Here is a 25,564-nt window from a genome sequence, read left to right as displayed (position 1 = left end):
GGTCGTTACAACCTGACCAATAGCATTAGTCCAGTCCGTTATTACACTCCGTAAAACGCGCACAACCGTACTGGAATTTGTTCTCCAGATTCCGGCGGGTTCCAGTAGTCTCTCTCGAAAAACTTAAATCTTTTGATAAAAATTGCCGGAGATCGGCATAACAGATGTCCCGAGTCTTCTTTTTCCATGCCACATGCTCGACATATAGGTACCTTCAAATGATAACGGCCCTGTTATTAAACCAGTATACGTGTTTAGATCATTCTTCGAAAGATCCAGTATTTTGCGAGTCACAGAAACGTTCGGTGTGATGAAACCCTTCGACTGCCTACCGATGTAAGTGTTTGTCCAGTTGGATTCCACTTTCAGAGTTTCCAATGCTTTCAGTTCCATTCTAAGGGAACAAACGGATAGACCACAGAAGGGTTCTGATCCTATGAACTGATGAGACGATTCAAGTCTTGCCAGTTCATTGGCTCTTTCGTTTCCATCTATTCGACAGTGACTAGGAACCCAATATAAGCCAAATCGCTAATTAGCAACACTAATTCTCAGTTACGGGTTTTTTCCGTGTTGGGTATTTCGTCACTGCGACTAAACTTTACGGGTTTCGCCAATTTTTGAGTAGGTTAGCGAACTGTTAGCGGCATTCAAACTTTGACCTTCGAAACGCGAGAGTTAGGGGTACTGGGGGTAAGCCCGGCCCCCTAAGGAAATTGATCCTTTAGTAGGACTTGATGGCAAATATTGTTATATTTTTTTTTCACAAAATCATTGCCCAGATTGTTTTCAACAAGATATGAAGACTGTCAGTACTGTCAAACTGTTATTTGACAAGAAATAATGAAGTTTTGAAACTAAGATAAAAACGACGTTTAGCAATCAGTGCGGGTGAAACCGGCACCCCTTGGGGGTAACACCGGCACCTGAGTTTGTCCATGAATTAACTCGAAATAACTGAACAAATTTGAACTCGGAAACCGAAAAATGAGAGATCTTACATTTCTGTACGTCACTGTTGAATTTGGCTGTTGTCGGTTAGCTGATTTTGGGGAGATTGCTGGAACAAGTTCCGGTGAACACTTGTGATTTGATTCAGTACATTCGACACCTCTAATAACCCTTGAAATCATTCATAAATCACAGAAGAGCTTGAGTGCAAGTCATTTTTTTATTTTATTCAGCAGCGAGACATCGGTAAAAGATGAGAAATATGTGTCAGTAACATTCAACTAACCTCAAACCATGTCGGACTTACCCCTTTCACTGGGTGACGGTCTTACCCCGACAGCACACATTTTTTTTAAAAAGAGTATTGCTACTAATATATCGCTTCAATTTACCTCAGATCGAATTCCTGTGATTGCTAACAATACAGGCAATAAATTGTAGAGCAACGAAAAATATATTTTAGTCTTTCCAAATGAATAAAATCTTAAGTTCCACTTACGAAAAGTTACATCCTTTTACGCATCAGTTCCAGTAGCGTGTGTTTTGTCTATTATTTTGACGTTTAACGTTTCACGGTGGCTTTGATGTGTCTTAAAATGTCTAATACATTAATTATCAACACTTCACATTTTCCAAAACATAGTTAATTAGTGTTTTCTAGTAAAACCCTGGGGGTGCCGGTCTTAACCTCAGTGCCGGGCTTACCCCCAGTACCCCTACTTTTAGAACGTATGTTCCATTCATACAAGGTTCACTTGAGGCATTCCATGGAAAATAGGTAAAAAATATTTTTTTAGCATGTCATTTCAGATTTTGCTGAAATTTTTCACAGTTGTTCCTTTAGGATGAAAAGGTCATTTTATGATATCAGTTCTTTATGTAGATTCACGAATGCTGTTTCGAAGGGGTCTATACGAAATGGTTACTGAAGGATAAAAAAAGCTATTTCAGAACAACGGCTTGTTTGATTGAAATGGTGTCTTCAGCAAAGTTGTAGGTAATAAAATTGCGGTTTTTGAAAAAAAAAAAAAATTTCCAAATTGTCACAAAATAATAAATATCTCATAAAGTCCATTTTTTTAAATCTAATTTTTCCACACATTGAATATGACAATATGTACTACTATCTGTCAATATTTGATGAATGGAACAAAAGTTATGAACGTTTAAGTGGCATGTTTACTCCGAAAATTTTTTGAATGTTTACAACTAGCTAAACATTCCGTCCCGAACGCTCGGCAATAACGGACGCATTAAGTGGTTGTCTCGCTATAAAACCGATATTGTGTAGAAAAAATCGAAAACGGCATTGCTTACCCGGTCGCGTTTCAAAGAGTGCAAAGTGCGGTGTGAAGATAAGCTGATAATCCGCAGTGAAGGTCATCCTGCTATTGTGCTTTAGTGGTGTCGCTGAGCAGCTGCCCGTTCCAGCACCGAAAGACTCGGTGATTGTTCTACTGAAGACAACAAAAAAGAAGAGGTACGTGTTTCTTCGCCACTGTACTGTTGCGCTAGTTTGAGCGCAATGGATGTGGATCCCTTAGCCCCCGATCCCCCGTCTCCGGACCCACCCGACCCTGTCCTTCCTGTTCAGTCTCCGTCTGTCCCTGCTTTAATCAATCCTCGTCCCAGGCTTTACCCAGACGGATCAACGGGTCCACTGGTCCTTTACATGAGGCCCAAACCAGGAGGTAAATCGCTTAACACGTTGCAAATCGCGAAGGATCTGACGTCGCGATACAAGGCCGTGACTGAAATATCAAAAGTCAGACCAAACAAGCTCCGTGTTGTGGTGAATGATCTGGATCAGGCCAACGATATAGCTTGCTCCGAGCTCTTCACACGCGAGTATCGCGTGTATGTACCCGCACGAGACGTGGAGATCGACGGTGTGATAACCGATTCGAGTCTGTCTGTCGAGTGTATCCTGAGTGCAACTGGTTGCTTCAAGAATTCCAATACTGAGGCGAAGATATTGGACTGTAAGCAATTACGGTCTATGTCGCTCGTCAGCGGTAAAAAAGTATACACTCCGTCAGACTCGTTTCGCGTTACGTTTGCCGGATCTGCTCTCCCTAGCCACGTCTCGATTAACCGGGTTCGTCTGCCTGTGCGTTTGTATGTGCCCCGTGTTATGAATTGCACCAATTGCAAGCAGTTAGGTCATACAGCTGCCTACTGCTGCGATAAGGCACGGTGTGGCAAGTGTGGGGAGACTCATGCGGAAGATTCTTGCAGCGTAAACGCTGAAAAGTGTATTCGCTGCGGGGAAAATCTGCATGAGCTTTCCACATGCCCGGTGTACATACAACGCAGAGATAAAATTAAACGGTCTCTTAAGGAGCGCTCAAAGCGTTCTAACGCTGAAATTCGAACCCCTTTGATCTGCTGTCTTCGGATGAAACGGACTCTGACGATCCACCAGCAGAAACGTCCTACGCCAATCCTGGAGAATCTAGAAAGAGGAAAAATATTTCCTCTCCTAAGCTTCCCAGGAAAGGCCCTAAGGTTTCTCAAGTTGGAATGAATAATACGAACAAATCTAGAAGTGCTGCGGAAAAGCCGAAGCAAACTCCTCCTGGGCTTGCAAATTTAAAGTCTCAGAAGGAGTTCCCAGCACTTCCTGGAACATCTAAAACCCCAGTTGTTCCTTTTGCACATCCAGTTGAAAAATCAAATGCTGGACTGGTCAATTTTTCTGACATTGTGGACTGGATTTTTGAAACTTTTAATATACCCGATCCAATTAAAATTTTTCTCACAGCATTTCTCCCAACAGTTAGAACATTTTTGAAGCAGTTGACTGCCCAATGGCCCTTCCTTGCAGCGATTGTATCCTTCGATGCCTAATTCAACTGCGTATATGAAGGATTCTATTTCTGTCTTACAGTGGAATTGTAGAAGTATTTTACCAAAAATTGATTCGTTTAAAGTTTTGATAAATAAAAACAAATGCGATGCATTTTCCCTTTGTGAAACTTGGCTTACTTCAAATATTGATCTCAACTTCCATGATTTTAATATTATTCGCCTTGATCGAGACACCCCGTATGGAGGAGTACTTTTAGGGATTAAAAAGTGCTATTCTTTCTATCGTATTAACCTCCCCTCGATTCCAGGCATCGAAGTTGTCGCATGTCAAATGACAATACAAGGTAAAGAGCTTTGTATTGCCTCAATATATATTCCTCCTCGAGCACAGGTTGGGCAACGGTTGCTCTTTGATTTAATAGAACTTCTTCCCTCGCCACGTTTGATTTTGGGAGACTTCAACTCTCATGGTGTGGCTTGGGGTTCCCCTTACAATGATAACCGCTCCTCTTTAATCTATAACCTTTGCGATGACTTCGACATGACTATTTTGAACAACGGTGAAATGAAACGTATCCCGAAACCTCCAGCGCGCCCAAGCGCTTTGGATCTATCATTATGTTCAACGTCGCTACGGTTGGATTGCACATGGAAGGTAATCCTCGATCCTCACGGTAGCGACCATTTGCCTATTCTTATTTCAATTACTAACGGGTCAACTCGCATGCGACCAATTGACATTCCGTATGACCTCACACGGAATGTCGATTGGAAGTTATACGAGGAAATGATTTAAAAAGCGGTCGAGTCGATTCAACATCATCCACCACTTGAAGAAAGATCCGAGGCGTTTTTGGCCTTCCAGAAGGGAGGTATACCTGGCGACTATATACGGTATTCGGAGCTTGATACCAAGCTTAAAAGCTTGGCTAAAGCAAAGAAACGCGGATATTGGCGTCGGTTCGTGAACCAGACGCCGAGTGAGACATCGATGAGCACTCTTTGGAACACAGCCCGAAGAATGCGGAATCGCGTAACGGTCAACGAAAGCGAGGAGTCTTCAAGTCGGTGGATATTTGATTTTGCCAGAATCACCTTTTACGATGGCAGAATTTTCGGTTGCCCTCCTGTCCTGTAACAATAACGCGCCTGGGTTAGATAGAATCAAATTCAACTTGTTGAAGAATCTACCCGGCAATGCCAAGAGGCGCTTGTTGAACTTGTTCAATAAGTTCCTGGAGCAAAACATTGTACCGCAGGATTGGAGGCAGGTGAAGGTGATCGCCATCCAAAAACCGGGAAAACCAGCTTCTGACCACAACTCTTATAGGCCGATTGCAATGCTATCCTGTATCCGGAAATTGATGGAAAAAATGATACTCCGTCGTTCAGACCATTGGGTCGAATCAAATGGTCTACTATCAGATACTCAATTTGGCTTCCGCCGTGCCAAAGGGACGAATGATTGTCTTGCGTTGCTTTCAACAGATATTCAGCTGGCGTATGCTCGCAAAGAACAAATGGCGTCTGCGTTCTTGGACATTAAGGGGGCTTTTGATTCCGTTTCTATTGACATTCTTTCGGGTAAACTTCACCGACAAGGATTTTCTCCAATTTTGAACAATTTTTTGCACAATTTGTTGTCCGAAAAGCACATGCATTTTACGCACGGTGGTTTGGCAACTTTTCGAATTAGCTACATGGGTCTTCCCCAGGGCTCATGTTTAAGCCCCCTTCTTTACAATTTTTATGCAAATGACATCGACGAATGTCTGGCAAATTCATGCACGATAAGACAACTTGCAGACGACAGTGTAATCTCTGTTACAGGGGCCAAAGCTGCCGATTTGCAAGGACCATTGCAAGATATCTTGGACAATTTGTCTGCTTGGGCTTTACAGCTAGGTATCGAATTCTCTCCGGAGAAGACTGAGATAGTAGTTTTTTCTAGGAAGCATGAACCTGCTCAGCTTCAAACACAATTAATGGGTAAAACGATTTCTCAGGTTTTGGTACACAAATATCTTGGTATTTGGTTCGACTCTAAAGGCACCTGGGGTTGTCACGTGAGGTATCTGATGAAAAAATGTCAACAAAGAGTGAATTTTCTTCGTACAATAACCGGACAATGGTGGGGAGCCCATCCAGGAGACCTTATAAGGCTTTACCAAACAACGATATTGTCTGTTATTGAATACGGGTGTTTCTGCTTCCGCTACGCAGCAAACACACATCTGATCAAACTGGAGCGAATACAATATCGTTGTTTGCGTATCGCCTTGGGTTGCATGCAATCGACCCATACGATGAGTTTGGAGGTCTTAGCTGGAGTACTACCATTGAAAAACCGCTTTTGGAGCTTGTCTTCTCGTATTCTTATCAAATGTGAGGTTTTGAACCGTCCTGTGATTGAAAATTTTGAAAGGTTTTTCGAACTTAATTCTCAAACCCGTTTTATGACATTGTATTTCAATCACATGTCCCAAAATATTAACCCTTCTTCGAATATTGCAAATCGTGTCAACTTATCAAATACTTCTGATTCTACTGTGTTTTTCGATACATCCATGATGGAAGAAACTCGTGGAATCCCGGATCATTTACGCGTGCAGCAGATCCCCAAAATTTTTTCTAATAAATATCGAAATATCAACTGCGACAATATGTTCTTCACTGACGGATCACTTCTCGATGGGTCCACTGGCTTCGGTATCTTCAATAACAATTTCACCGTCTCACATAAGCTCGATAATCCTGCTTCTGTTTACGTCGCAGAATTAGCTGCAATTCAGTACACCCTAGGGATTATCGAAAAAGTGCCCACGGACCATTATTTCATCTTTACGGACAGTCTCAGTTCCATTGAGGCTCTCCGATCGATGAAAGATGTTGAGCACTCTCCGTATTTCCTGGGGAAAATACGGGAACATCTGAGTGCTTTATCCGAAAAATCGTATCAGATTACCTTAGCGTGGGTCCCTTCTCACTGCTCGATACCGGGTTATGAGAAAGCGGACTCTTTGGCTAAGGTGGGCGCAACAAACGGTGAAATTTATGAAAGACCAATTGCTTTTAATGAGTTTTTCGCACTTGTACGTCAGAATACGATCATCAGTTGGCAAAATTCTTGGACTAGAGGGGAACTGGGAAGGTGGTTACATTCCATTATCCCCAAGGTATCGACGAGCCCGTGGTTCAAGGGGTTGGATGTAGGTCGAGATTTCATTTGCGTGATGTCGCGGCTTATGTCCAATCACTAAAGATTTGATACGCATCTCCGTCGTATTGCGCTCGGGGAGAGTGGTATCTGTGCCTGTGGTGAAGGTTATCACGACATAGAGCACGTTGTTTGGTCATGCCCTGTACACCGTGACGCCAGGTCTAAATTAATAACTTCCCTCCGGGCCGAGGGTAGAGGACCAGCTGTTCCTGTTCGTGATGTCTTGGCGAGTCGTGACCTACCCTACATATCCCTTATATACATTTTCCTGATATCCATCCACGCCCCAATCTAGTCCCATTCCTTTCCATCCACATTCAACAAAACGGCAAGAACACGTCATAGACCTCGATTTTGGAATCATCAACTGAACCCCACACGAATCCGCCAGGACCTGAGAACCCGAGGCCTTTCGTGATATCTTGGCTTGAACAACAACAACGAACCATAACCAGCAACTGAACCCCGCACAATACTTCCAGGACCCGAGGATTACAAGCCCCTGTCCCAGCTCATAACATCGTGGCTTAGCAGAACAAATCCATACATGCTGCATATTCATGGCCATTCGACGATCATCAGACGACCATTCAACTACAAAACACTAATTAAAAAATATATGCTAGTTTTAAGATAGACTTAATTTCAGCTCGTTGTCGGCAGCGAGGATAAAAAATTTGCTTAAAGATTTTAAGTCATCAGATATAATTGGCGCCGTTAAACATTAAATTGTATTGGTGCCGTGTCAAATAAACGATAGGTGAAGAAAAAAAAAACTAGCTAAACAATTACAATGTTAAAAATTTATCTTGAAGAGCATGATATCAATCCAATGCGCTGTTTTTATGCCATAATCGATCATTTTCATACTGGCCCTGTTGAAATTGAACACGCGTAGCTCACCGGCGAACTCTGTTGTCAGAAGGATGTAAAAATAAGACGACCAAAAAAGCCAATTTGAACAGTACCTGTTAATATTAAGTAAATCCAGATTTAGAGAACCGGATGATGAGAGATTGCGCAGAGAAAGGTTCCGCTATTAAACTTGCGCCTGAGGCAGTCCACGCTACTTCGAAAATAAATGTCGATCATTTCAGATTTAAAATTTTTTGATAAAAGGTTGTTTTATGATATCAGTTACTGTTACTGAAGTCATAAAGTGACCTTCTTAATTATCGAAAAGGAACAACTAAACAATGATTCAAAGAATTTTGAAATGATCGACCAGCATTAATTTTCGAAGTAGCGAGGACTGCCTCAGGCGCAAGTTTGATAGCTAAACCTGATAGTTATGGTTCTAAGACGGGCCGCATTTGGGTCTTGGGGCCCCTTTTCTAGAATAACACTGGTCAACGCAGGTTCTGGCCTAGAGCTCGAAGTGGATTTTTTTATAGATTATAGTTTTCTGACCATTTCTATTTATTTATTTATTTATTTGTATTTCATCCAACACAATGGTTTCACGAAATGTGGGTGATGGGGAAATGCCAACAATTAGGCATAAAAACCCCATATCTTTTAACATAAATATATGAACTTAGGTCTAATACAGAACAAATATAAATAACAATAAAAAGTGACACATCCTTAGTTCTAAGCAGAAAGTCATGTAACATAGTCAAGATTGTAAAATAAAAATAAACATATTAAGATTACAGGGAACAGTACTTTCGATGAACATCCATTTTCAAATCGTCTCTTGAAGCAGCTTCCGCCGGAACAATTTAGCTCTCTTACCAAATTCGAATAGATGAAAATATTCATTAAAAATTGCACTCATCGAGTGTAGCGGTGAGTTTAGAAGATAATCCGTTCTGACTAATGGGCGACGGAGGAAGCCGGCTCTGGATCTCAGACGCCTGGATCGCCTGCAATCAGTCTCAGTTGAAAGCAGTTTGGCAGCAAAAACAGCTTTCGAGACTTTTCGTCTTTTCTCCAACGTGGTAATGCCCAGCAATTTACAACGGGCTGCATATGGAAGCACGTCGAACGGGTTGAGCCACCTTAGATTCTTGAGGGCGTACCAGACGAACTTCCGTTGAATGCTTTCAATTCTTCGTATCCAAGTTGCGTGATACGGTGACCAAATGACGGCGGAAGACTCCAAGTGAGACCGTACAAACGCAAAATAGAGTGATCGAAGGCATAGCGGGTCATCGAACTCTTGGGCGATTTTAAATAAAAAGCCAAGCTGTCGGTTAGCTTTGTCAATCACAAATTGTTGATGCTGTCGAAAGGATAGATCTGAATCTAGATACACACCAAGATCTTTTACGGTTTCAACACGCTCCAACGAGTGTCCAGCGATCGTGTAGTTATAATAGTAGGCTTCGCGGCTAACTTTGTGGTGAAATGAGATGGTCACACACTTTTCGACGCTAAGGGTCATTCGATTGAAAATACACCACGTAGCAAATTGCTCCAGACGAGACTGTAGAGTGTCGCAATCAGCCAAACTTTTCACTTCGGCATACATTTTAAAGTCATCAGCATACACAATAGGGTGGGACAAAAAATAAATATTAGCTCCCATGCACTTTTCGTGTATCTTATGGGTCCTGTAACAACTGTGTAACTTTTCAGATCAATCGGTAAAACAGCTGATTTGCGCCCGATTTTTAAAGTTTCCATACGATTTTATATGGGAAAATCCACTTTTTCAAAACTTATCCTTTAGAAATTTCCAGTTGGCTTCTAAAAACATACCAATACATGATATTTGTAGGAAATTCTCCTGGGGATAATTCTTCTGAAGACTGTAAGGCGCTACAAAATTCGTAGAAAAAGTTATTCACCTTAAACTGATCGAATGTCTCACGAACGGCTCAACATTGAATTTTTCCAGCAACACTGCTGCAGAATGCTGCTGTTGCAAACTCAACAACGTGATGAGAAACAGTTTCGCGTAGAATTAAGCTTGAAAGCGTGATTTTTTGCTCATAGTATCTTCGGAGAAAATGCTAAGAATATCAATCCCTACATTTTGATAGTATTCGTTGTGTGATTTATACCCCTAAAAGTGAGAAATCAGTTTTCTAAACACCCCTACGTAGTGAAAAACATTTTCGTGTAGGATTAAGCTTGAAGGTATGATATTTTGCTCACGTTATCTTCATTATCGGAGAGCTTGCTTAAAATATTAACTATCAAGTTTTAATGTAGATTGATTACTCCCCCTAAAAGAGGTAAATAAGCTTTCTAAACACCCACGTTCTGTGACAACTTGCCAATTTATTAGATCATACCCAGGTGTCTTTCAGAAAGGAGTTTGGTAGATGCATAACTACAATTTGCGACAACTGATCAAACAAGAACGAAAAAAAATGGTCCTTGAGCACAAACCTGAAAAAGTCAAAGATTTTAGTATTTTAGCTATTCTTGTTAATTTTGGTTTTCGTAGCCAAGGCGGGAGTTCTTAGTCTTCAGGGGTCGGTTAGCATGTGAACGGCAAACGGTTAGCATGTGAACAAAAAAGTCGAAACCGGAGGACTTTGGCTTTCAAAATGGTTTACCGTAAACTTTTTCCAAAATGATTTTATGATATCAGTTGTACAATTCATATTAAACTCTACCACCAGTTGAAAAAACATGGTTTCGTGAATAACGCTGTCAACAGCGGAATATTCTTAAAAATAGTCCACGACATGCAAAATACATCTTCAAACATACCTTAATCAATAGCCAAAATACTCGACCACTTCACATTTCTCTAAAGATCCAAAAAAAAAGGTCACGAAAATTCATTATTTTTCAACATTTCAGAATAGGGTCTCCCCTTAATACAGAAATGTCACAAGCTTCGGGTAGGGTAAATGATTCCCCTACAAATCTAATATAAAAATAGAAATTGAAAACTGAAATATAAAGAACCTTAGAAATTGCATTGAAAGCAAAAAACTGCAGAAATAAAAATCGATGGCTCTGAGATAGAAATTCGTGAAAAGCTGTGAAAACCTGATATAGAGGAGGTCACATTGTCGTCTGTGATCTTCAAATTTGTTAATTAGGTCGTTACCAGTTTTATTTTCATTTTATGTCAACGTTTAAATCAAGCGTTCAAAAAAAGTGAGACGTGCGTAACAAATTTCACACTGTATCGCAAATTATCATCCCAAATTTCCATTGTTAGAAAAAGACATACTAAGTACACCTTTATTTTAAAGTTTTGATCAGTAGCTGTAACAGGATTAGGATTCCCAAAAAAAAAAAAATCCAAAATAGGACTTACTTGCTACGACGACGATGCTCCATAGCCGCTACTTCCGCCGTGATTTTCCATTGAGTTACCCCTGCTAGTGGTGGTTTTACTCTCGTCACTAGAGGTCAGACTACTTCCAGCAAACGATGTTTTGTCCTTATTGCTGTTGTTACTAGCTGCAAGATATGTTGAAAACGCTGTTTCCGATTCTGGTTGGTGTAGAAGTCGAATATGAAAAAATATTACCAGTCATTAAAGATATCTGTGAATAATAAACAAACTAACTAACCTGTGCTACTTTCACGAGTTCCCTTGTCGAGTCGGCGATCACCAGTAAGATGGTCGACATACGTTCCGATTCCCACACCCCTGGTCAGTTGCGGTTTATTTTGGCGAGCAACTTCTTCTTGCGAATAACGAGGCTGTTGGAATTTGGCCGGTGTCTTGCTGCCCAAGGAAGCCGGAGTTGAACGTTGATGGACCAAACGATGCCTTTGTGCAATCGGGGTGATTGAGGTGGCGATCATAGTACATCCAGAGTAGTCAGTATTTGAGTCGCTCCCCTGGTACAAATGTAAAGAAAACGGTTAGCATGTGAACAAAAAAAAAACCGTAGGCTTTGTACTGCAGTTTTTTTTGACAATTAACGGGGCCATTCTGTTGTTTCGCTAATGTAATAGAAAAAGATTAGCCATCAAATGGAGGGCTTTCCAACATTCAGTAGCCATGCAATGTAACAAGAGAAAAAACGAGTACAAAAAATAACTTATAGTTACTTGTTCGAGCTAGGCATAATAAAAAGGTAAAGTTGAAAAGTAAATAATATTTATTTAATTAGAAAAAAAACTAAGAACGCAAATCGGTTGGTTAGCACACAAAAAATATAATCCGTTAGCCATACAGCGTATCAATCAATCGGGTTTCTATATTATTAAAATATCGAAACTGATGAACGGGATGTTGTCTATACAAGGTGGACGGAAGATAGGTTTTACTCATTTAAACGACAATCAAAAATCAAATTTACCATCGTGGCACCGTTATCCGAGACACCGGATCCAGACATATTGTCTGCCAATAGTCTTTCGCTCTCTGGATCGGACAAAAGTCTGGACGCTTCTGATTTATTTTTTAGGATCGATTTCGACCGTCGGTGTGTTTCTAATTGAGGTGACGTTTCTATCGAATCTATGGACAATGATAATTTTTTAGTATCTTCTTTACCTGACGATGATCGTGGGATGATGATTTTTTATATTTAAAAATCATATTGGTTTTAGTTTTCGAGATGAAAGATGAATTTCGGACAATTTGCCATGGCGGTCGATTTCAAAACGAAAGTTTGTTTCGGTTGTTGAATTTTGCAGTTTTTGACGGAATGCGAAAAAGAGACAAAAAGTAAAAACATAGATTCATATCATTAGGTCGGTTGTTCAAACTGGTCTTGTATTGCTTTTGGTTTGCATTTCGTGGACATTTACTTTGTTTTCAGTTATGTTGCATTCTAGTGTACGTTGAGTTACGTGGGTACGTGTAAAGGAATAAAACAAACCGATGAAAGCAAATGCTACATTGTTAATCAATATACACGTCATGTTGCTGCTGTTTACTTCTACTATTATGTTTATTTTTTGTGTGTTGAATTTATATTTATTAGAAATAATTCTATTTCAGTTGTCACTGGAAATGGTTCCAGCACGATCTTCGAGATTTTTATGTGGGATGTTTCACTTTCGCTGCAGCTTATAATTTATTTAGTATTGAAGAAAAGATATACGCAATTTGGTTTAAATGCAAATTTAGTACCAGAATCAGCCTATCCAAGAGATCCTGAAACTTTGGAGAATTGGAAAAATGTGAATAACAAATCGAAGTTCATTCCTTTTTAAAAGCACGAAAGCGTTACAAAAACCCCGAATTCATCAACAATACGTTTTTACAATACGTAAGGCAAAAAATCTAGAGATCCCTGGACTGATATTCGTCACGTTAAACTGACTCCCACTAAATTTTTCAATTTTGAAAAAAATAAATTAGCTACGTAACTACCTCGGGCAACCCCCTCTCCCCCATTGATCCGTTGTATAATTTGTGTAAGATGCTTTACATTGACATTTATGTTGTTTCAGCTTTAAAAAATAATAGGAAGAGACTACAATAGCTTGAGCCTCGCGCGTGGGTTTCATATATAAATGTTTTTTTATCTAGCAATAAAATTTAAATTGTTATTTGGATGCTTAGAGAAAATCATGAAGTAGTTGTGGTTAGTCTGGCTGAAGGTCATGAAAACCCTGTGCTAGTTTTGTGTGCCCTATGAATCAAGAATACAGGTTTTGAAGAAGTTTAGGAGGTAAAATCAGTTCGTTTTTTTTATAACTGATTAAAATGTGACTACATTAATTATCTATAGATAAATCGTCCAGCTCAAACTGTTGTAGGGGTATGTGGCGGGACCATTAACATCATCTTCATACATTTCTTTTATTTTGAATTTTACAGTGATCTTTTCTCATCAGTAACTTTTTAAAGTGGAATTGGTAACTAAATTAGATAGTTGTAAAAAATCAGCTTCTAATCATACTTAGTAATTCAATCTTAATTATTTAAAATGTTGATTTTTCTAAAACTATCTTTATTCAGTGCATCGATTCTATGGCGATAGGTACTTGCTGTGAAAATAAAAATTATCAAAAAAAAAAAATCAAATTTTCTTCAGTGTATTTATTTCAGTGAAGAACATCAAGTTATCGTCAGCTCAGGGGGCTTACTTTTATACCTTATAACTTCATCAGATTAAAAGATATAATTTTTCGGTCTTCCACAAACTAGCTCTGAATAAATACATCCAGATAAAATCATCTCATCCAAATTAAGTACTTACAAAACTAAAAAACTTTTTAGAATACATCAAAAAGCTGAAATCATGCGTGTCGTCACCAACACAGATGTTCCACTATTTTTGATTTCGTCCCTATGTGCGCCGCCTGGATTTTTACCAATTGTTCTAGGCTTAGGCGTATCTAACTCGCTACTGTTGCCAGTTTATTTGCGTTTCATGTCACTTATGTCCTGTGTCAGCTATGAAAAATATGATTTGTTTCAAAGCGGCGAGATGTCAGGGTAAAACCTCGTGAGTATTCTAAGAAAATCAATTTACAACAATATTCAACAATTTCAGAGGTGGCCTACCACTAATTCAGGTATCAACCATGATCACGTCGAAAATGAATCAGCAAGTGAAATGCTAGAATATTGGAAGATTGTTTTGTGGTAGTTGTTTTCACCGGTTTCGTCGTATTGAATTCACATAGAGTATTCTGAATAATGGTATCAACAAAACCGAATATAGACTGTAAAAAACACAAACTTTGGTTAATGTGTAACGTGAAAGTGTAAGTAAGATATAAAACATAAAATATGCACCGGGCGCACACGTCAAAAACATCAAACAGAACATTTGGTGTGTCAGTGTTGTTTACGATAACTATGGTGTTTGTGGGTGAGCATAGATAGTGACTATTGTGTTGCAACACTGGCTGGGTGTACGACTAGAATGTGTAGTGTTGACAGTCAGAACGTATGTATGTGTAGCTTTTGCGCAATGATTGGCACAACTAAAGCTATGGATTAAGTGTCGTATGATCCAACGCGTGAGATTGTGTGGAATATAACATGAGCTCAGTATGCTTTGTTATGTGGTAATGTGTGTGAATTGGGGAAATTAGCGTGTGAGCTGATGATAAGCAAGATATGTTAGCTACAGTAGTACTCACCTCTGGGCGATGGATTTTGAATACCAAACAGATGCTGGTTTATGAGTTTGGTCGCCGATGCTATGCTTTTGGCTGGCATGAAGGAAGATCTGCGTGTTTTTTTATTTGTGCTACTACTGCTGACAGCGGTACATGTTGCGGTGCCAGACCCTTCGAGACTTTCAATAGACGATTTAAGGTTTTCAAACCGAGTCTTGGGCCGGGCAGTAGTAGCCATCACTGCAGATGTGGCACCCTGTTGAAAGCGGGTCTTCCGATGCTTGGGTACCGGAGTCTCATTTAGGCTAACACGACTGCCCCGATCGGTTGTTTCGAAGGAGGCCTGGAACTGCTTGTACTCGTCGTCCATCGGGCTGGCACCAAGACTCCTCAGCCCAGTGTCCCCGGATATACTTTTCTTCACTTGGGCTCTACCTGCGGAACGCTGCTGCTGAGTATCTTTTTCGAGAGGATTTATGTACAGATTGTTCGTATCTAGCGTATCTAAGTCGAAGGACATATCCATAATATCAGATGTTAGATCACCTTGTGACAGGAATGGATGCGTTTGACAACTAGCGTAGGTATCGGAACTATCAACACTAGCTAAATCACCGTTGTTGCTATTACTAGTGTTATTACTAACATTAGCGTTATTGTTGTTACTGGTACCGTTGACATTATTATTAACATTACTATTATTACAGTTATTAGAATGTTTGATTGGTGTATCCATATACGGATATGGATATGATATTGTACTTGGACCAAATTGTGCTGGTGGGGCGATACAGTTATTGTTCGTGCTGTTCTTCAGCATACGCATCTCTAAGCAGACCGTCGTGTGGAAATCGGAAGTGGGAAGTGGCATTAAACCTTCCGCGTCTATAAACTCTTTGTACTCCTGTGTCCGAATTGATTGCAATGGTGATGTTTGAAATAGAAATGGTTATTAGTGTTGTTACTGTGCACACATGTTTAATTAAAAATGACTTTTGACGGAAACTTTTACCTACAAAAATCAACGAACATCAAACGACTTCTAAGTGTTTCTCAGTTAGAAAGTGCATTCAAAATAAATAAAAAGTAAATTTATACAGCCGATAAAAGATTTGGCCAACCTTATGGCCTAAATAACTGGAAATCATACTCTGCACGAATTTTTGTTGTTGATTTTCTTAATTTTGAAATTGGAAACGTGATGATAATAAATAATAAAAGAATGGAAGATATAAACTATATAAAAAGTAGATTTCCTACACACATTAGTATATCTATTAGAACATTACATAACACGTTGTGAGGAAAAAAAGCGATTGGATACTAAGAGCAATTTACACTCATTTCCCACTGTTAATAAAACAGTGAAACATATTATAAACATACATTTATCAGAAACTTGTATTGGAAAACTTGTAGCATTTGGGACAAAACAAAAATCGGCTAAAACAGTCACAGAATCAAATAAAATGTTATTACTGATATTGCGATTCAAATAGATAATTGGCTTTTTTCATACTGGAGCAGATGAAGCAATTGTTTATGTTTATCGTGTTTTACCGTCTACGGCCTGGTTGTTGTTCAACCTGATATTTTTCGATGATTGTTCCATGAAAAAACAAGCAAAATGTTACATATTGAAAATTTCATTTTTCTAATTTCTTTAGTGTAAAAGCTTAAAAATTTTTATCCAAATTTTAATTCCCCAAATTTCTTCGAATTTCAGTATGTTTTCATGTTGATATTCAAATTCATTGATTAATTCAATGTTTAGTCTTCAGTATAATATAGTACAGACACTTAAAACGTAATTTAATTAAATTATAGCTTTTCTTAATCTAGTTTTGTTTATAATAAAGTCGAATACGTGGCTAACATCATTGAAGAGCCTACAACTGTGATCTAACGGATTATGGCCATACGTGGTGCGGTGGGTTGGAGTCCGGAGGAACGTTTGGTTGCATAAGCGACGAGGGGGTACATAAATGTTTAATTGTTGAAAAAGATAACTACAGTCAACTGTGTTCATTAGAAGATCATAAATAAGTAATCTTTGAAATAACACTCTACGTTCGGCTAGTGAGCTTAGTTTTATCAGCTGACAACGATTCTCATAAGCTGGGAGGTGTGAGGGATTCTGCCATGGCAGTCGACGCAGAGCGTATCGAACAAAAGAACGTTGGATTCTCTCAATTTTATTAATTAGTCCAGTGTTGTACGGTGTCCAAACAGGTGCTACATACTCCAAGATGCTGCGAATCAAAGAACAGTAGAGTGTTTCCAGGGCGTAGATGTCTTCGAAATCCGAGGTGTTCCGTCGACACTAAGTATGGCGTATGCTTTAGACGAAGCGGTGGTAATATGCTCGTCGAATCGTAGCTTACTGTCAATCGCGTCTCCAAGATCTTTTATAGAGTCACATCGATTCAAATCTTTTTGGTTTATTCTGTACGTGAAATGTTGTGGGCTACGAAGCTTGCTAAACGAAATGATGTAACATTTGTCCGTGTTCACTTCCATGCCGTTCACAAGGCACCAATGCAATGCGCTGCAGGGTATTGCCGTCAGAAACAGATGCAATAGTGCGAAAGATTTTAAGATCATCGGCATACAATATTTTTTGGATGCGATGGAGTCGCAGATGTCCTTCACAAAGAGTACGAAATTGAGCGCTATGAACGTGCCCAGCCCTGACCTCGGAAGTACTGATGGGAACCATCATTAAACATTCTTACTGATCAGTAATTTCTAACTCGTTACTGATTGCTATCAGTAAATATCAGTAATTTGCACTTAAGTTTAAGTAAATTATCAACGCTACCTACATTTGTTTTTAGCGTCGCTTAACTCAGCTGTACTTTTAGCTCAAGCAACCTTCGCTCGATATTGTTGACGGTATTGCATATGTTCGGTGATTTAGGTTTACATTAGAGAAATCCAATCCAATCTGTATTGTTCATTTGGATAAAAATTAGTCAATCGCCAAAAATTGTATTATTTCGCATTCGGGCACAAGAGCTTTCGAATTTCGCAAAGAGAGCTCCCATCTCACACAAGAAATTTTCTAGCCCCCAATCAGAATTGTTCAAAGAAAGGTTGTATTCTACATAGGGACCGTTCCTAAACCACGTGGTCATAAAGAGGGGACGAGGGGTTTTGTCAAAAGACCACGAAAGACCACGCACGGAGGCGGGGGGATTAACGAAATGACCTCGTGGTTCTTTTTCCTGACTTATAATTTATTATTTGTCAAGAATGAAGCTGTTGCGTTTTAGAGATATAGAATGTATTGAAAGTTTAATAATTAATAATAAATGAAAAGGCCGCGTGGTTAAAGTCGCAATGGGGGAGTGGGGAGTGGTGTTGTTTGGCCAAAAGACCATGAAAGACCACGGGGGTGTACGGGGGGTATGAAAAGTGATCGAAACATGACCCATGGTTCAGGAACGGCCCCATAGGTTCATTTCATACTTCTTCTCAACCTACGGAGAGAAGCTTTTCAGTAATACGGCGATTAAAAACGGGGCTTAGTAAGGTCAGCACGCAGAATAGATTATCATATCTAGCTCTACTCAATACTGGATCAGCTTTGCTGAAAGAGGTTGGCGTTGACTCTTCAATCCCGATTGAAATTATCTTTTTAATTGTATTGTTTTTATTTTGTTACGATACTTTGCTACACAATATTCAATTAAAAAAGCATGTAAGCGTCCATCGATGTTTTTTTTATCGTTATTTCATCGATATTTTTTCAATGAAAAGTTAGGAGAAATAGCCCCCCTAAAAATTTCCTTAGTTGCGCCTATGTGAAAATTATATGACTGTAGAGTACCTACCTTTCGTACAAAAAAAAATCTGACAATATCAGTAAGAGAAAAACTTTACTGATAGTTAATGATATTTTTTCTTACTGATAACTATCAGTAGTTACTGATAGTTTTCCCATCTCTACTCGGAAGTACTGATGATGACAAAGACGAATTCTTCGCGCAGTTGAAACGTGAATACGATCGCTGCCCAAAACATTTTGTTAAGATTGTCATCGGGGATAACAACGCTTAGGTCGGTCAGGAGGAGTAATTTATACCGGTAATTGGAAATTTCAGCGCACACCGGCTGACAAATTAAAATGGTCTGAGACTAATTGACTCCGCCGCCTTCAAGAACATATCCAGCATAGCCTCCAACATGCTTGTTTTTTCTCCTCAGAAAACCTCATCTTGCACTGAGTTTACTCTGGTCAAATTCGTTTTCGCGGTGAAGCTACACGAGGACTAGTGGTAGGTTTTTTTTCACTTTCCAGACTACTCGCCAGTGGACTCTGTGGTTCTGCGTTTTCTCTGTAGAGTGATTCAAACCCTCTTGTTTCTATCAGATGTGGGATGAGCTGGAATTGTGTTTGTCTCTCTGTAAGTTGGTTGAGACACTTTGGAGTGGAGAAAGAAGCAGTGTGGTGAAAGCATTTGCTACACGCAGGCACATACTGAAAGGGAAGTGCGCGGTGAATTTTTTCTTTGCTTTTTCCACATACTGAGGAGAATGACAAGCATGGCCTCCAACATCGGTACACCTGGAGATCACCTAACACAACAGAAACTCAAATCGACCACGTTTTGATAGAAGGGCGGCACTTTTCAGACATTATCGACGTAAAAACACTTCGGGGCGCTAACATGGACTCGGACCACTACCTAGTGATGGTGAATATACGCCAAAAACTATCCGTTGTGAACAACATTAGGTGTAAACTCGCGCGGCTGAAGCAACCCGAAGTCACCGAAAACTACGCGCTTTCTCTCGATGCTGCACTGCCAGAAGAGGAGGATTGGAAGAAACTCCTCTAGAAACCCCTCTAGGTCTATTAGGTCGCAAAGTACCGAGTCGACGTTCCGAATGGTTTGACGAAGAATATCGGCAGATATCGGATGAAAAGAACGCAGCGTGGGCAGTAATGCTGCGGAGTACCAACAGAAACGGAGACAGCAAACCCAACTCTTCCAAGGAAAAAGTACCGCCAGGAGGAGGGGGAGTGCGAAGAATTACCAAAACTGTACCGCTTTCATGAAACATGAAAGTTATATCAGAAATTCAACGCATCCGGCAAAGGCTTTGTTCCGCGAGCCAAAATGTGGATGGCAATATCTTGACGGATAATCGTGACGTGATCGAAAGGTGGAAAACATCTGAATGGCGTATAAGCAGGAGACCAGAACAGCGACGCAGGAGTTTCTATCCGTGCAGCAAGCAGCGGAGATGTGCCACCCTCATCGATAGGCGAAGCTGATGATGCTATCCGGCGGCTTAGGAACAACACGGCAACTGGAAAGCACGGTATCGGAGCGGAGCTTGGGCCCGGGCAAGTTGGCCAGTTGTCTGCATCGGCTTATTGTTAAGATTTTGTAACCGATCGTTACAGTAAAATCAAATGTTTTTTTTAATTGTATGAAATGTACCTAGTAAACGCTCACCTATTTTTCATGTAACGTACTAAGCTTCCACAGTTCAACTCTTACACAAAATCGATGGGCTGTCGCATACGGGGCGAAATGAGTCGACTAGCCGCCATACCAAATTTGAACTACGAGCATTGGCGGCTATCGAGTACGCGCCAACAGCGCATTTTGAATTCAGGCGAGCGAGTGATAAAGAGGTGCGAGTTATTTTTAAAAGAGGTAATTGGTGGTAAAAGATTGTTGAACCGGAGAAACCGAGGAGTAAAAGAGGACAATCATAAGAATTATTCAGGATCTTTTTTGTTGCATTTAATAAATTTGCGATTGGCGATCGCGATAGCACTCGGCACCCGCTTCGGCCTAGGCAGCATTAAGTTGCCTACGTCTAACCGTAAAAGACCAACGAGCTCTCGGGCAACGGCCCTAACCGTAAAGGAGAGGATTCCCTTCTCGGTTCGGCAGAAGTCGGTATCGTCCGTCGCCAACCGATCCACGCCAACGAAGGAAGCGCCTGAGAAGACCCTTGCCTGGAACGCCTTTCCAGGTCGCCTACACACAACCCACGTAGTTGCAGCCGCCCTGTCGCTGACCGGCGGAAAATCATCGTTCGACGCGGGACGCCGCACATCGAGCCAGGAGAGTCGAGAGAAGTAGCGGTACGTACCTGTCGTGACACCCGTCGAAGCACACACCACACCGTTCAATAAAACACTTTTTAAAGAAGTTGAGCGTTTCAGTGAAATTTAGTATCGCGAAATCCCTCCAGTTTGCCAAGTAGCGCGCCGGCCTTGTGACTAAGCCCAGGTCTCGTGCTGCTGAAGTTTGTCGGGAAGCTACCCTACTTGGAGGGTAGTGACAATTGGCGCCCAACTAAAATCGCGAAAAGGCAAACGGAGGATCGAGTAGCATAAAAAACTATTTAGTTTTTCACTGAAACGAGGGGAGAGTACACAATCAGTGTTGCACTGTTGTGTAGTCTGTTACACTACCACTTCTCCTAATCAGAACAATAGTTTAAAGTTGCGAAGTGGTTAGTTTTCACGGTTGTCGAAAAAAGTGATCACGGTAGAAAGTACGTGCACCGAAAAGTAGTTAAATTTCAAAAAAAAAAACCCAGGTATCACGTAGGTGATTAAGAGTCAAATCGTTAATTAAAAGGTCCTGAATACATTAAAACTTATACACATTATACATTCAATATACTTAAACCTAACATTATACACTATAACACATTGACATCAATTATTTATTATTTTTACTATTGTGCTACTTGTTCCTAAATAAATTATTTAAGTTTGAATTTTCTAATAATATTATAGTTTAGATTTGCTTGTAAATATATTTTTTTTTATTGAAAGTAATTTAACTTTCGGAACTTATTCTAAAAAGACAATGACGTCTAAATTTAAATTACAATACCGGTCGTTGAATCCTGAGCACTTGTTGGACGATGAAATCGAACACGAGTTGCTAATACGCCAGCAAAAATTTTCTAGTGGTGATTCGCGAGATGCAAAAAAGCGCAAACTGCGTAGTTCGCTTAAGCTCCAGCCAGAAGTTGAGGATGTTCCGCTGGTTTCTAAGGAAGCACAGGAACTAGAATTCCGTCAGATCGAGGAAAAACTTGCGAAGATTCAATATGTGCTAGAGAGAAAGGTGAAGAAAAAAACAGATTTACTTCCATTTAAAACTAGGTTAATACATTTACTATTTAGGGTAATGAGACTGAGAGATTTGTTGAACTTTGATACGCGCGGATTAGAAGCATTGGCAATCCAGTTGCTCAATGATAATTTTACCGCGAAGGATAAAAGGAAAAACACGAAAGATTTGAGTGAATCTGATGTCACTGAATCAGAAGAAAGTGATGAAGTAGAATGGGATACAGCAATTGAAGAAGACAAAGTGAACAGGAAAAGGCAAAAGAAAGGTACGTTGAAAGTTAATAGAATAGCAAGTACGCCTAAAACGGCAGGAAAACATAGAAAAAGTAAACCCACTAGCTCCGATAAACTAATAGCACGAATAATGTTGCAAGTGGACAAATACTTAGAACAAAAGCTTAGTCAGTTGAACCTCGCAGAAAATCGTTCGAGCGTTAGTTCGGAGAAAACGGATAAAGAAGCAAAGGATATAAGAACTGAGAACAGGAATGATGCAAATGAACGTAAGAACAGGAAGCAGAATAAAGCGAATCACGATTCTTATAAAAAGAAAAAAGAGCTGAGTAGAAGGACACGTTGTCAGGATAGGCAAGATAGCGATGAAGAGACAGATGAGAATACGGCTAGTGATAGTAGTTCCAATAGCTATTCTAGTTCGGATGAAGGGCCTCGAAGACAGAAATCGTCTCGTCAGCCACGTCCGGTGGCGGATTGGAAGTTAAGGTATGACGGAAGAGATGAAGGGAGGAAACTGAACAAGTTCATTGCTGAGGTAGAGTTTTTGGCTGAAGCTGAGAATATCAGCAAGCGTACGCTTTTTAATGAAGCCATTCATCTTTTTGCGGGTGATGTACGGACTTGGTATATGGAGGGAAAGCGGAATGCAATTTTTCGTAACTGGAACGAGTTGGTCATTGAGCTGAAGCAAGAATACCAGCCACCAGATTTAGATTTCCATTACGAGCAGCAAGCAGCAAACCGAATACAGCGAAAATCAGAAAAGTTTACCGATTATATCAAGGCAGTAACAGAAATTTTCGACTATATGTCCATTCCACCAACCGAACAGCGGAAATTTGAAATTATATTTCGTAATCTGCGATCGGATTATAAAAATGCGTTGGTAGTCAAGAATATCAGCACTTTACGCTCCTTACAGCTCTGGGGGAGAAAGCTAGACTCGGCCAACTGGTATCGCTACCGGCAAAAAGAAAATGAGACAACTCACAGACAATCTTATGTTCACGAGGTAGTCCAAAAACCGTACCATCGAGTACCCTACGACAATAGAGATGGAAAAAATAGTGATAAGGAGTGGAATAATGGCAGAAACAAGAATTGGCAAAAAGATGGTAGAAATGAATGGAATCGAAATCAAAACAAGGACTGGAAGCAAAAAGGTAGCAATGAACCAGAAAAATGGAAGAGCAGCAGAGACAGAGGCGATCGTAACAAACCTGCCGAGCAACGAGAAAGGCACCTCCCATCCCCACTATCACCACTGGAAGGAAACAGCAAAAGCTTATTGGATAAGCGAGTAGCAGAATACCGGATACCCAACAAATACACCTGTTTCAACTGCCGTGGTGAAAATCACTACTACGAAAGTTGTCTCAAAGAAAAAGAACGTTTTTGTACGAGATGCGGATTTTACGATTTCACTCGTGAAAATTGTCCATACTGTGCAAAAAACGCGCCCAAATCGACGTAGGAGGTCGTCGAAGGCGATCTCAAAAGCCTCCAACAATATTTGTCCCAGACAATAAAGATGTCGAAGAGTTGACTGTCGCGATTGAAGGAGATAACCGTCCATTTGTTGGGATAGAGGTAATGGGTATAAAGCTGATCGGATTACTGGATAGTGGAGCTCAAGTTTCGATTCTAGGTATGGGTGGGGAAGAGCTGTTAAAAAAATTAAAGCTAAAAAAATTCCCAACCAAGATGAAGCTTCTGGCAGCAGGCGGAGAAAATTTGGCCGTACAGGGATACGTCCATCTCCCAGTCACATTCAACAGTGAAACAAAGCTTGTTACTACCATAATTGCCCCAACATTAAAGCGTCGGCTGCTCCTAGGCATTAATTTCTGGCACCTCTTCGGAATAGAACCCACTATTAAGGATGGTGTAAATACAATAGAGGAAGTGGCAGTGGAGCCAGAAGATGAGATCTCTTTGTCACCCGAACAGCGAAAACAATTGGAGGAAGTAAAAAAGGAGTTTAAGGGATTTGTAGACGGACAGTTTTTGGAAACAACGACGCTGATAAGCCATAAAATTGAGTTTACGCCCGACCATGCAGAAGCGGATCCAGTTCGGCTGAATCCGTATCCGTGGTCACCGGAAGTCCAAAAGCATGTGAACGAGGAACTGGATAAGTGGATTCGATCTGGAGTGGTAGAGAAGTCTACTAGCGACTGGGCGCTTCTAATAGTGCCAGTTCTTAAGAGCACAGAAGACGAAGATGGCGGGAAACAAATAAAGCTCAGGATGTGCTTAGACGCCAGAAAATTGAACGATAGGACGCGTAGAGACGCCTACCCACTGCCTCACCAGGACCGAATTCTGGGAAGGCTAGGCTCGTCACGGTTCTTGTCGACAATTGATCTGTCGAAAGCTTTCTGGCAGATACCGTTAGACCCTGCTTCTCGTAAATACACCGCATTCCGTGTTTTTGGAAGAGGTCTGTTTCAATTTACGAGACTGCCATTTGGCCTTGTTAACAGTCCTGCAACACTGTCCAGACTTATGGACCAAGTTTTAGGATACGGTGAATTAGAGCCACGAGTGTTTGTCTATTTAGACGACATCGTGATTGCCAGCGACACTTTTGACGAGCACATAGAAAGCCTCAAGGAAGTGGCACGCAGATTGAGAGAGGCCAATCTTTCAATTAACATTGGAAAGTCGAAGTTCTGTGTGCCAGAGTTACCGTACCTTGGTTTCATACTGTCTAAGGCAGGATTGAGGCCTAACCCTGATAAGGTAGAGGCGATCAACAATTTTGAACGGCCAACGTCAGTCCGATCTCTTCGTAGGTTTCTCGGAATGGTAAACTATTACCGGCGTTTCATTACGGGGTTTAGCGAAATTACAGCTCCGCTAACAAATTTATTGAAAGGAAAACCGAAAATCATAAAATGGAATGATGATGCCGAAAAAGCGTTTTTAGAGCTGAAACAAAAATTGATATCAGCACCTATTCTGAAAAATCCCGATTTTACGTTACCGTTCACTGTGCAAACGGATGCCAGCGATAGTGCTATTGCAGGCGTTCTAACTCAGGAACAACAGGGGGTGGAACATGTCGTTGCTTACTTCTCCCGCAAGCTGACCACACCGCAGATGTCATGGAAAGCAGCGGAAAAAGAAGGTCTAGCAGCACTCGAAGCCATCGAAAAATTCAGACCGTACATTGAAGGTAACCGATTCACGTTGGTAACCGATTCATCCGCTTTGTCATTCATTATGAATACCAAGTGGAAATCGTCATCAAAGCTCAGTCGATGGAGTATGCA

At 40.5% G+C, this 25,564-nt stretch overlaps 1 protein-coding gene across 11 annotated transcripts in view; it reads right to left on the bottom strand.

Annotated features, from left to right (window-relative positions):
- LOC129722324 (potassium voltage-gated channel protein Shab) overlaps nucleotides 1-25,564 on the bottom strand; it is a 207,125-nt gene that overhangs the window by 6,158 nt on the left and 175,403 nt on the right. For 8 of the 11 annotated variants that reach the window (XR_008727591.1, XM_055675679.1, XM_055675678.1 and 5 more), the window contains 4 exons: nucleotides 14,954-15,836; nucleotides 12,208-12,404; nucleotides 11,470-11,743; nucleotides 11,211-11,389 (listed from right to left, as the gene is read on the bottom strand). Coding sequence is in view for 10 of the 11 variants with exons in the window: in XM_055675679.1 (XP_055531654.1) it covers nucleotides 11,214-11,389; nucleotides 11,470-11,743; nucleotides 12,208-12,404; nucleotides 14,954-15,836 (1,530 nt within the window). In the remaining variant the exon portion in view is untranslated. Of the gene's footprint in view, nucleotides 1-11,210; nucleotides 11,390-11,469; nucleotides 11,744-12,207; nucleotides 12,405-14,953; nucleotides 15,837-25,564 lie in introns of those variants that run through there. The other 3 variants (XM_055675680.1, XM_055675683.1, XM_055675688.1) reach the window with 3 other exon arrangements.

This window comes from Wyeomyia smithii, chromosome 2 (genome assembly GCF_029784165.1).
Source record: "Wyeomyia smithii strain HCP4-BCI-WySm-NY-G18 chromosome 2, ASM2978416v1, whole genome shotgun sequence".
In the NCBI taxonomy this organism is placed as follows: domain Eukaryota; kingdom Metazoa; phylum Arthropoda; class Insecta; order Diptera; family Culicidae; genus Wyeomyia; species Wyeomyia smithii.
Note: the sequence above shows the minus strand (reverse complement) of the source record. Positions and strands in the feature narration are given on the sequence as shown.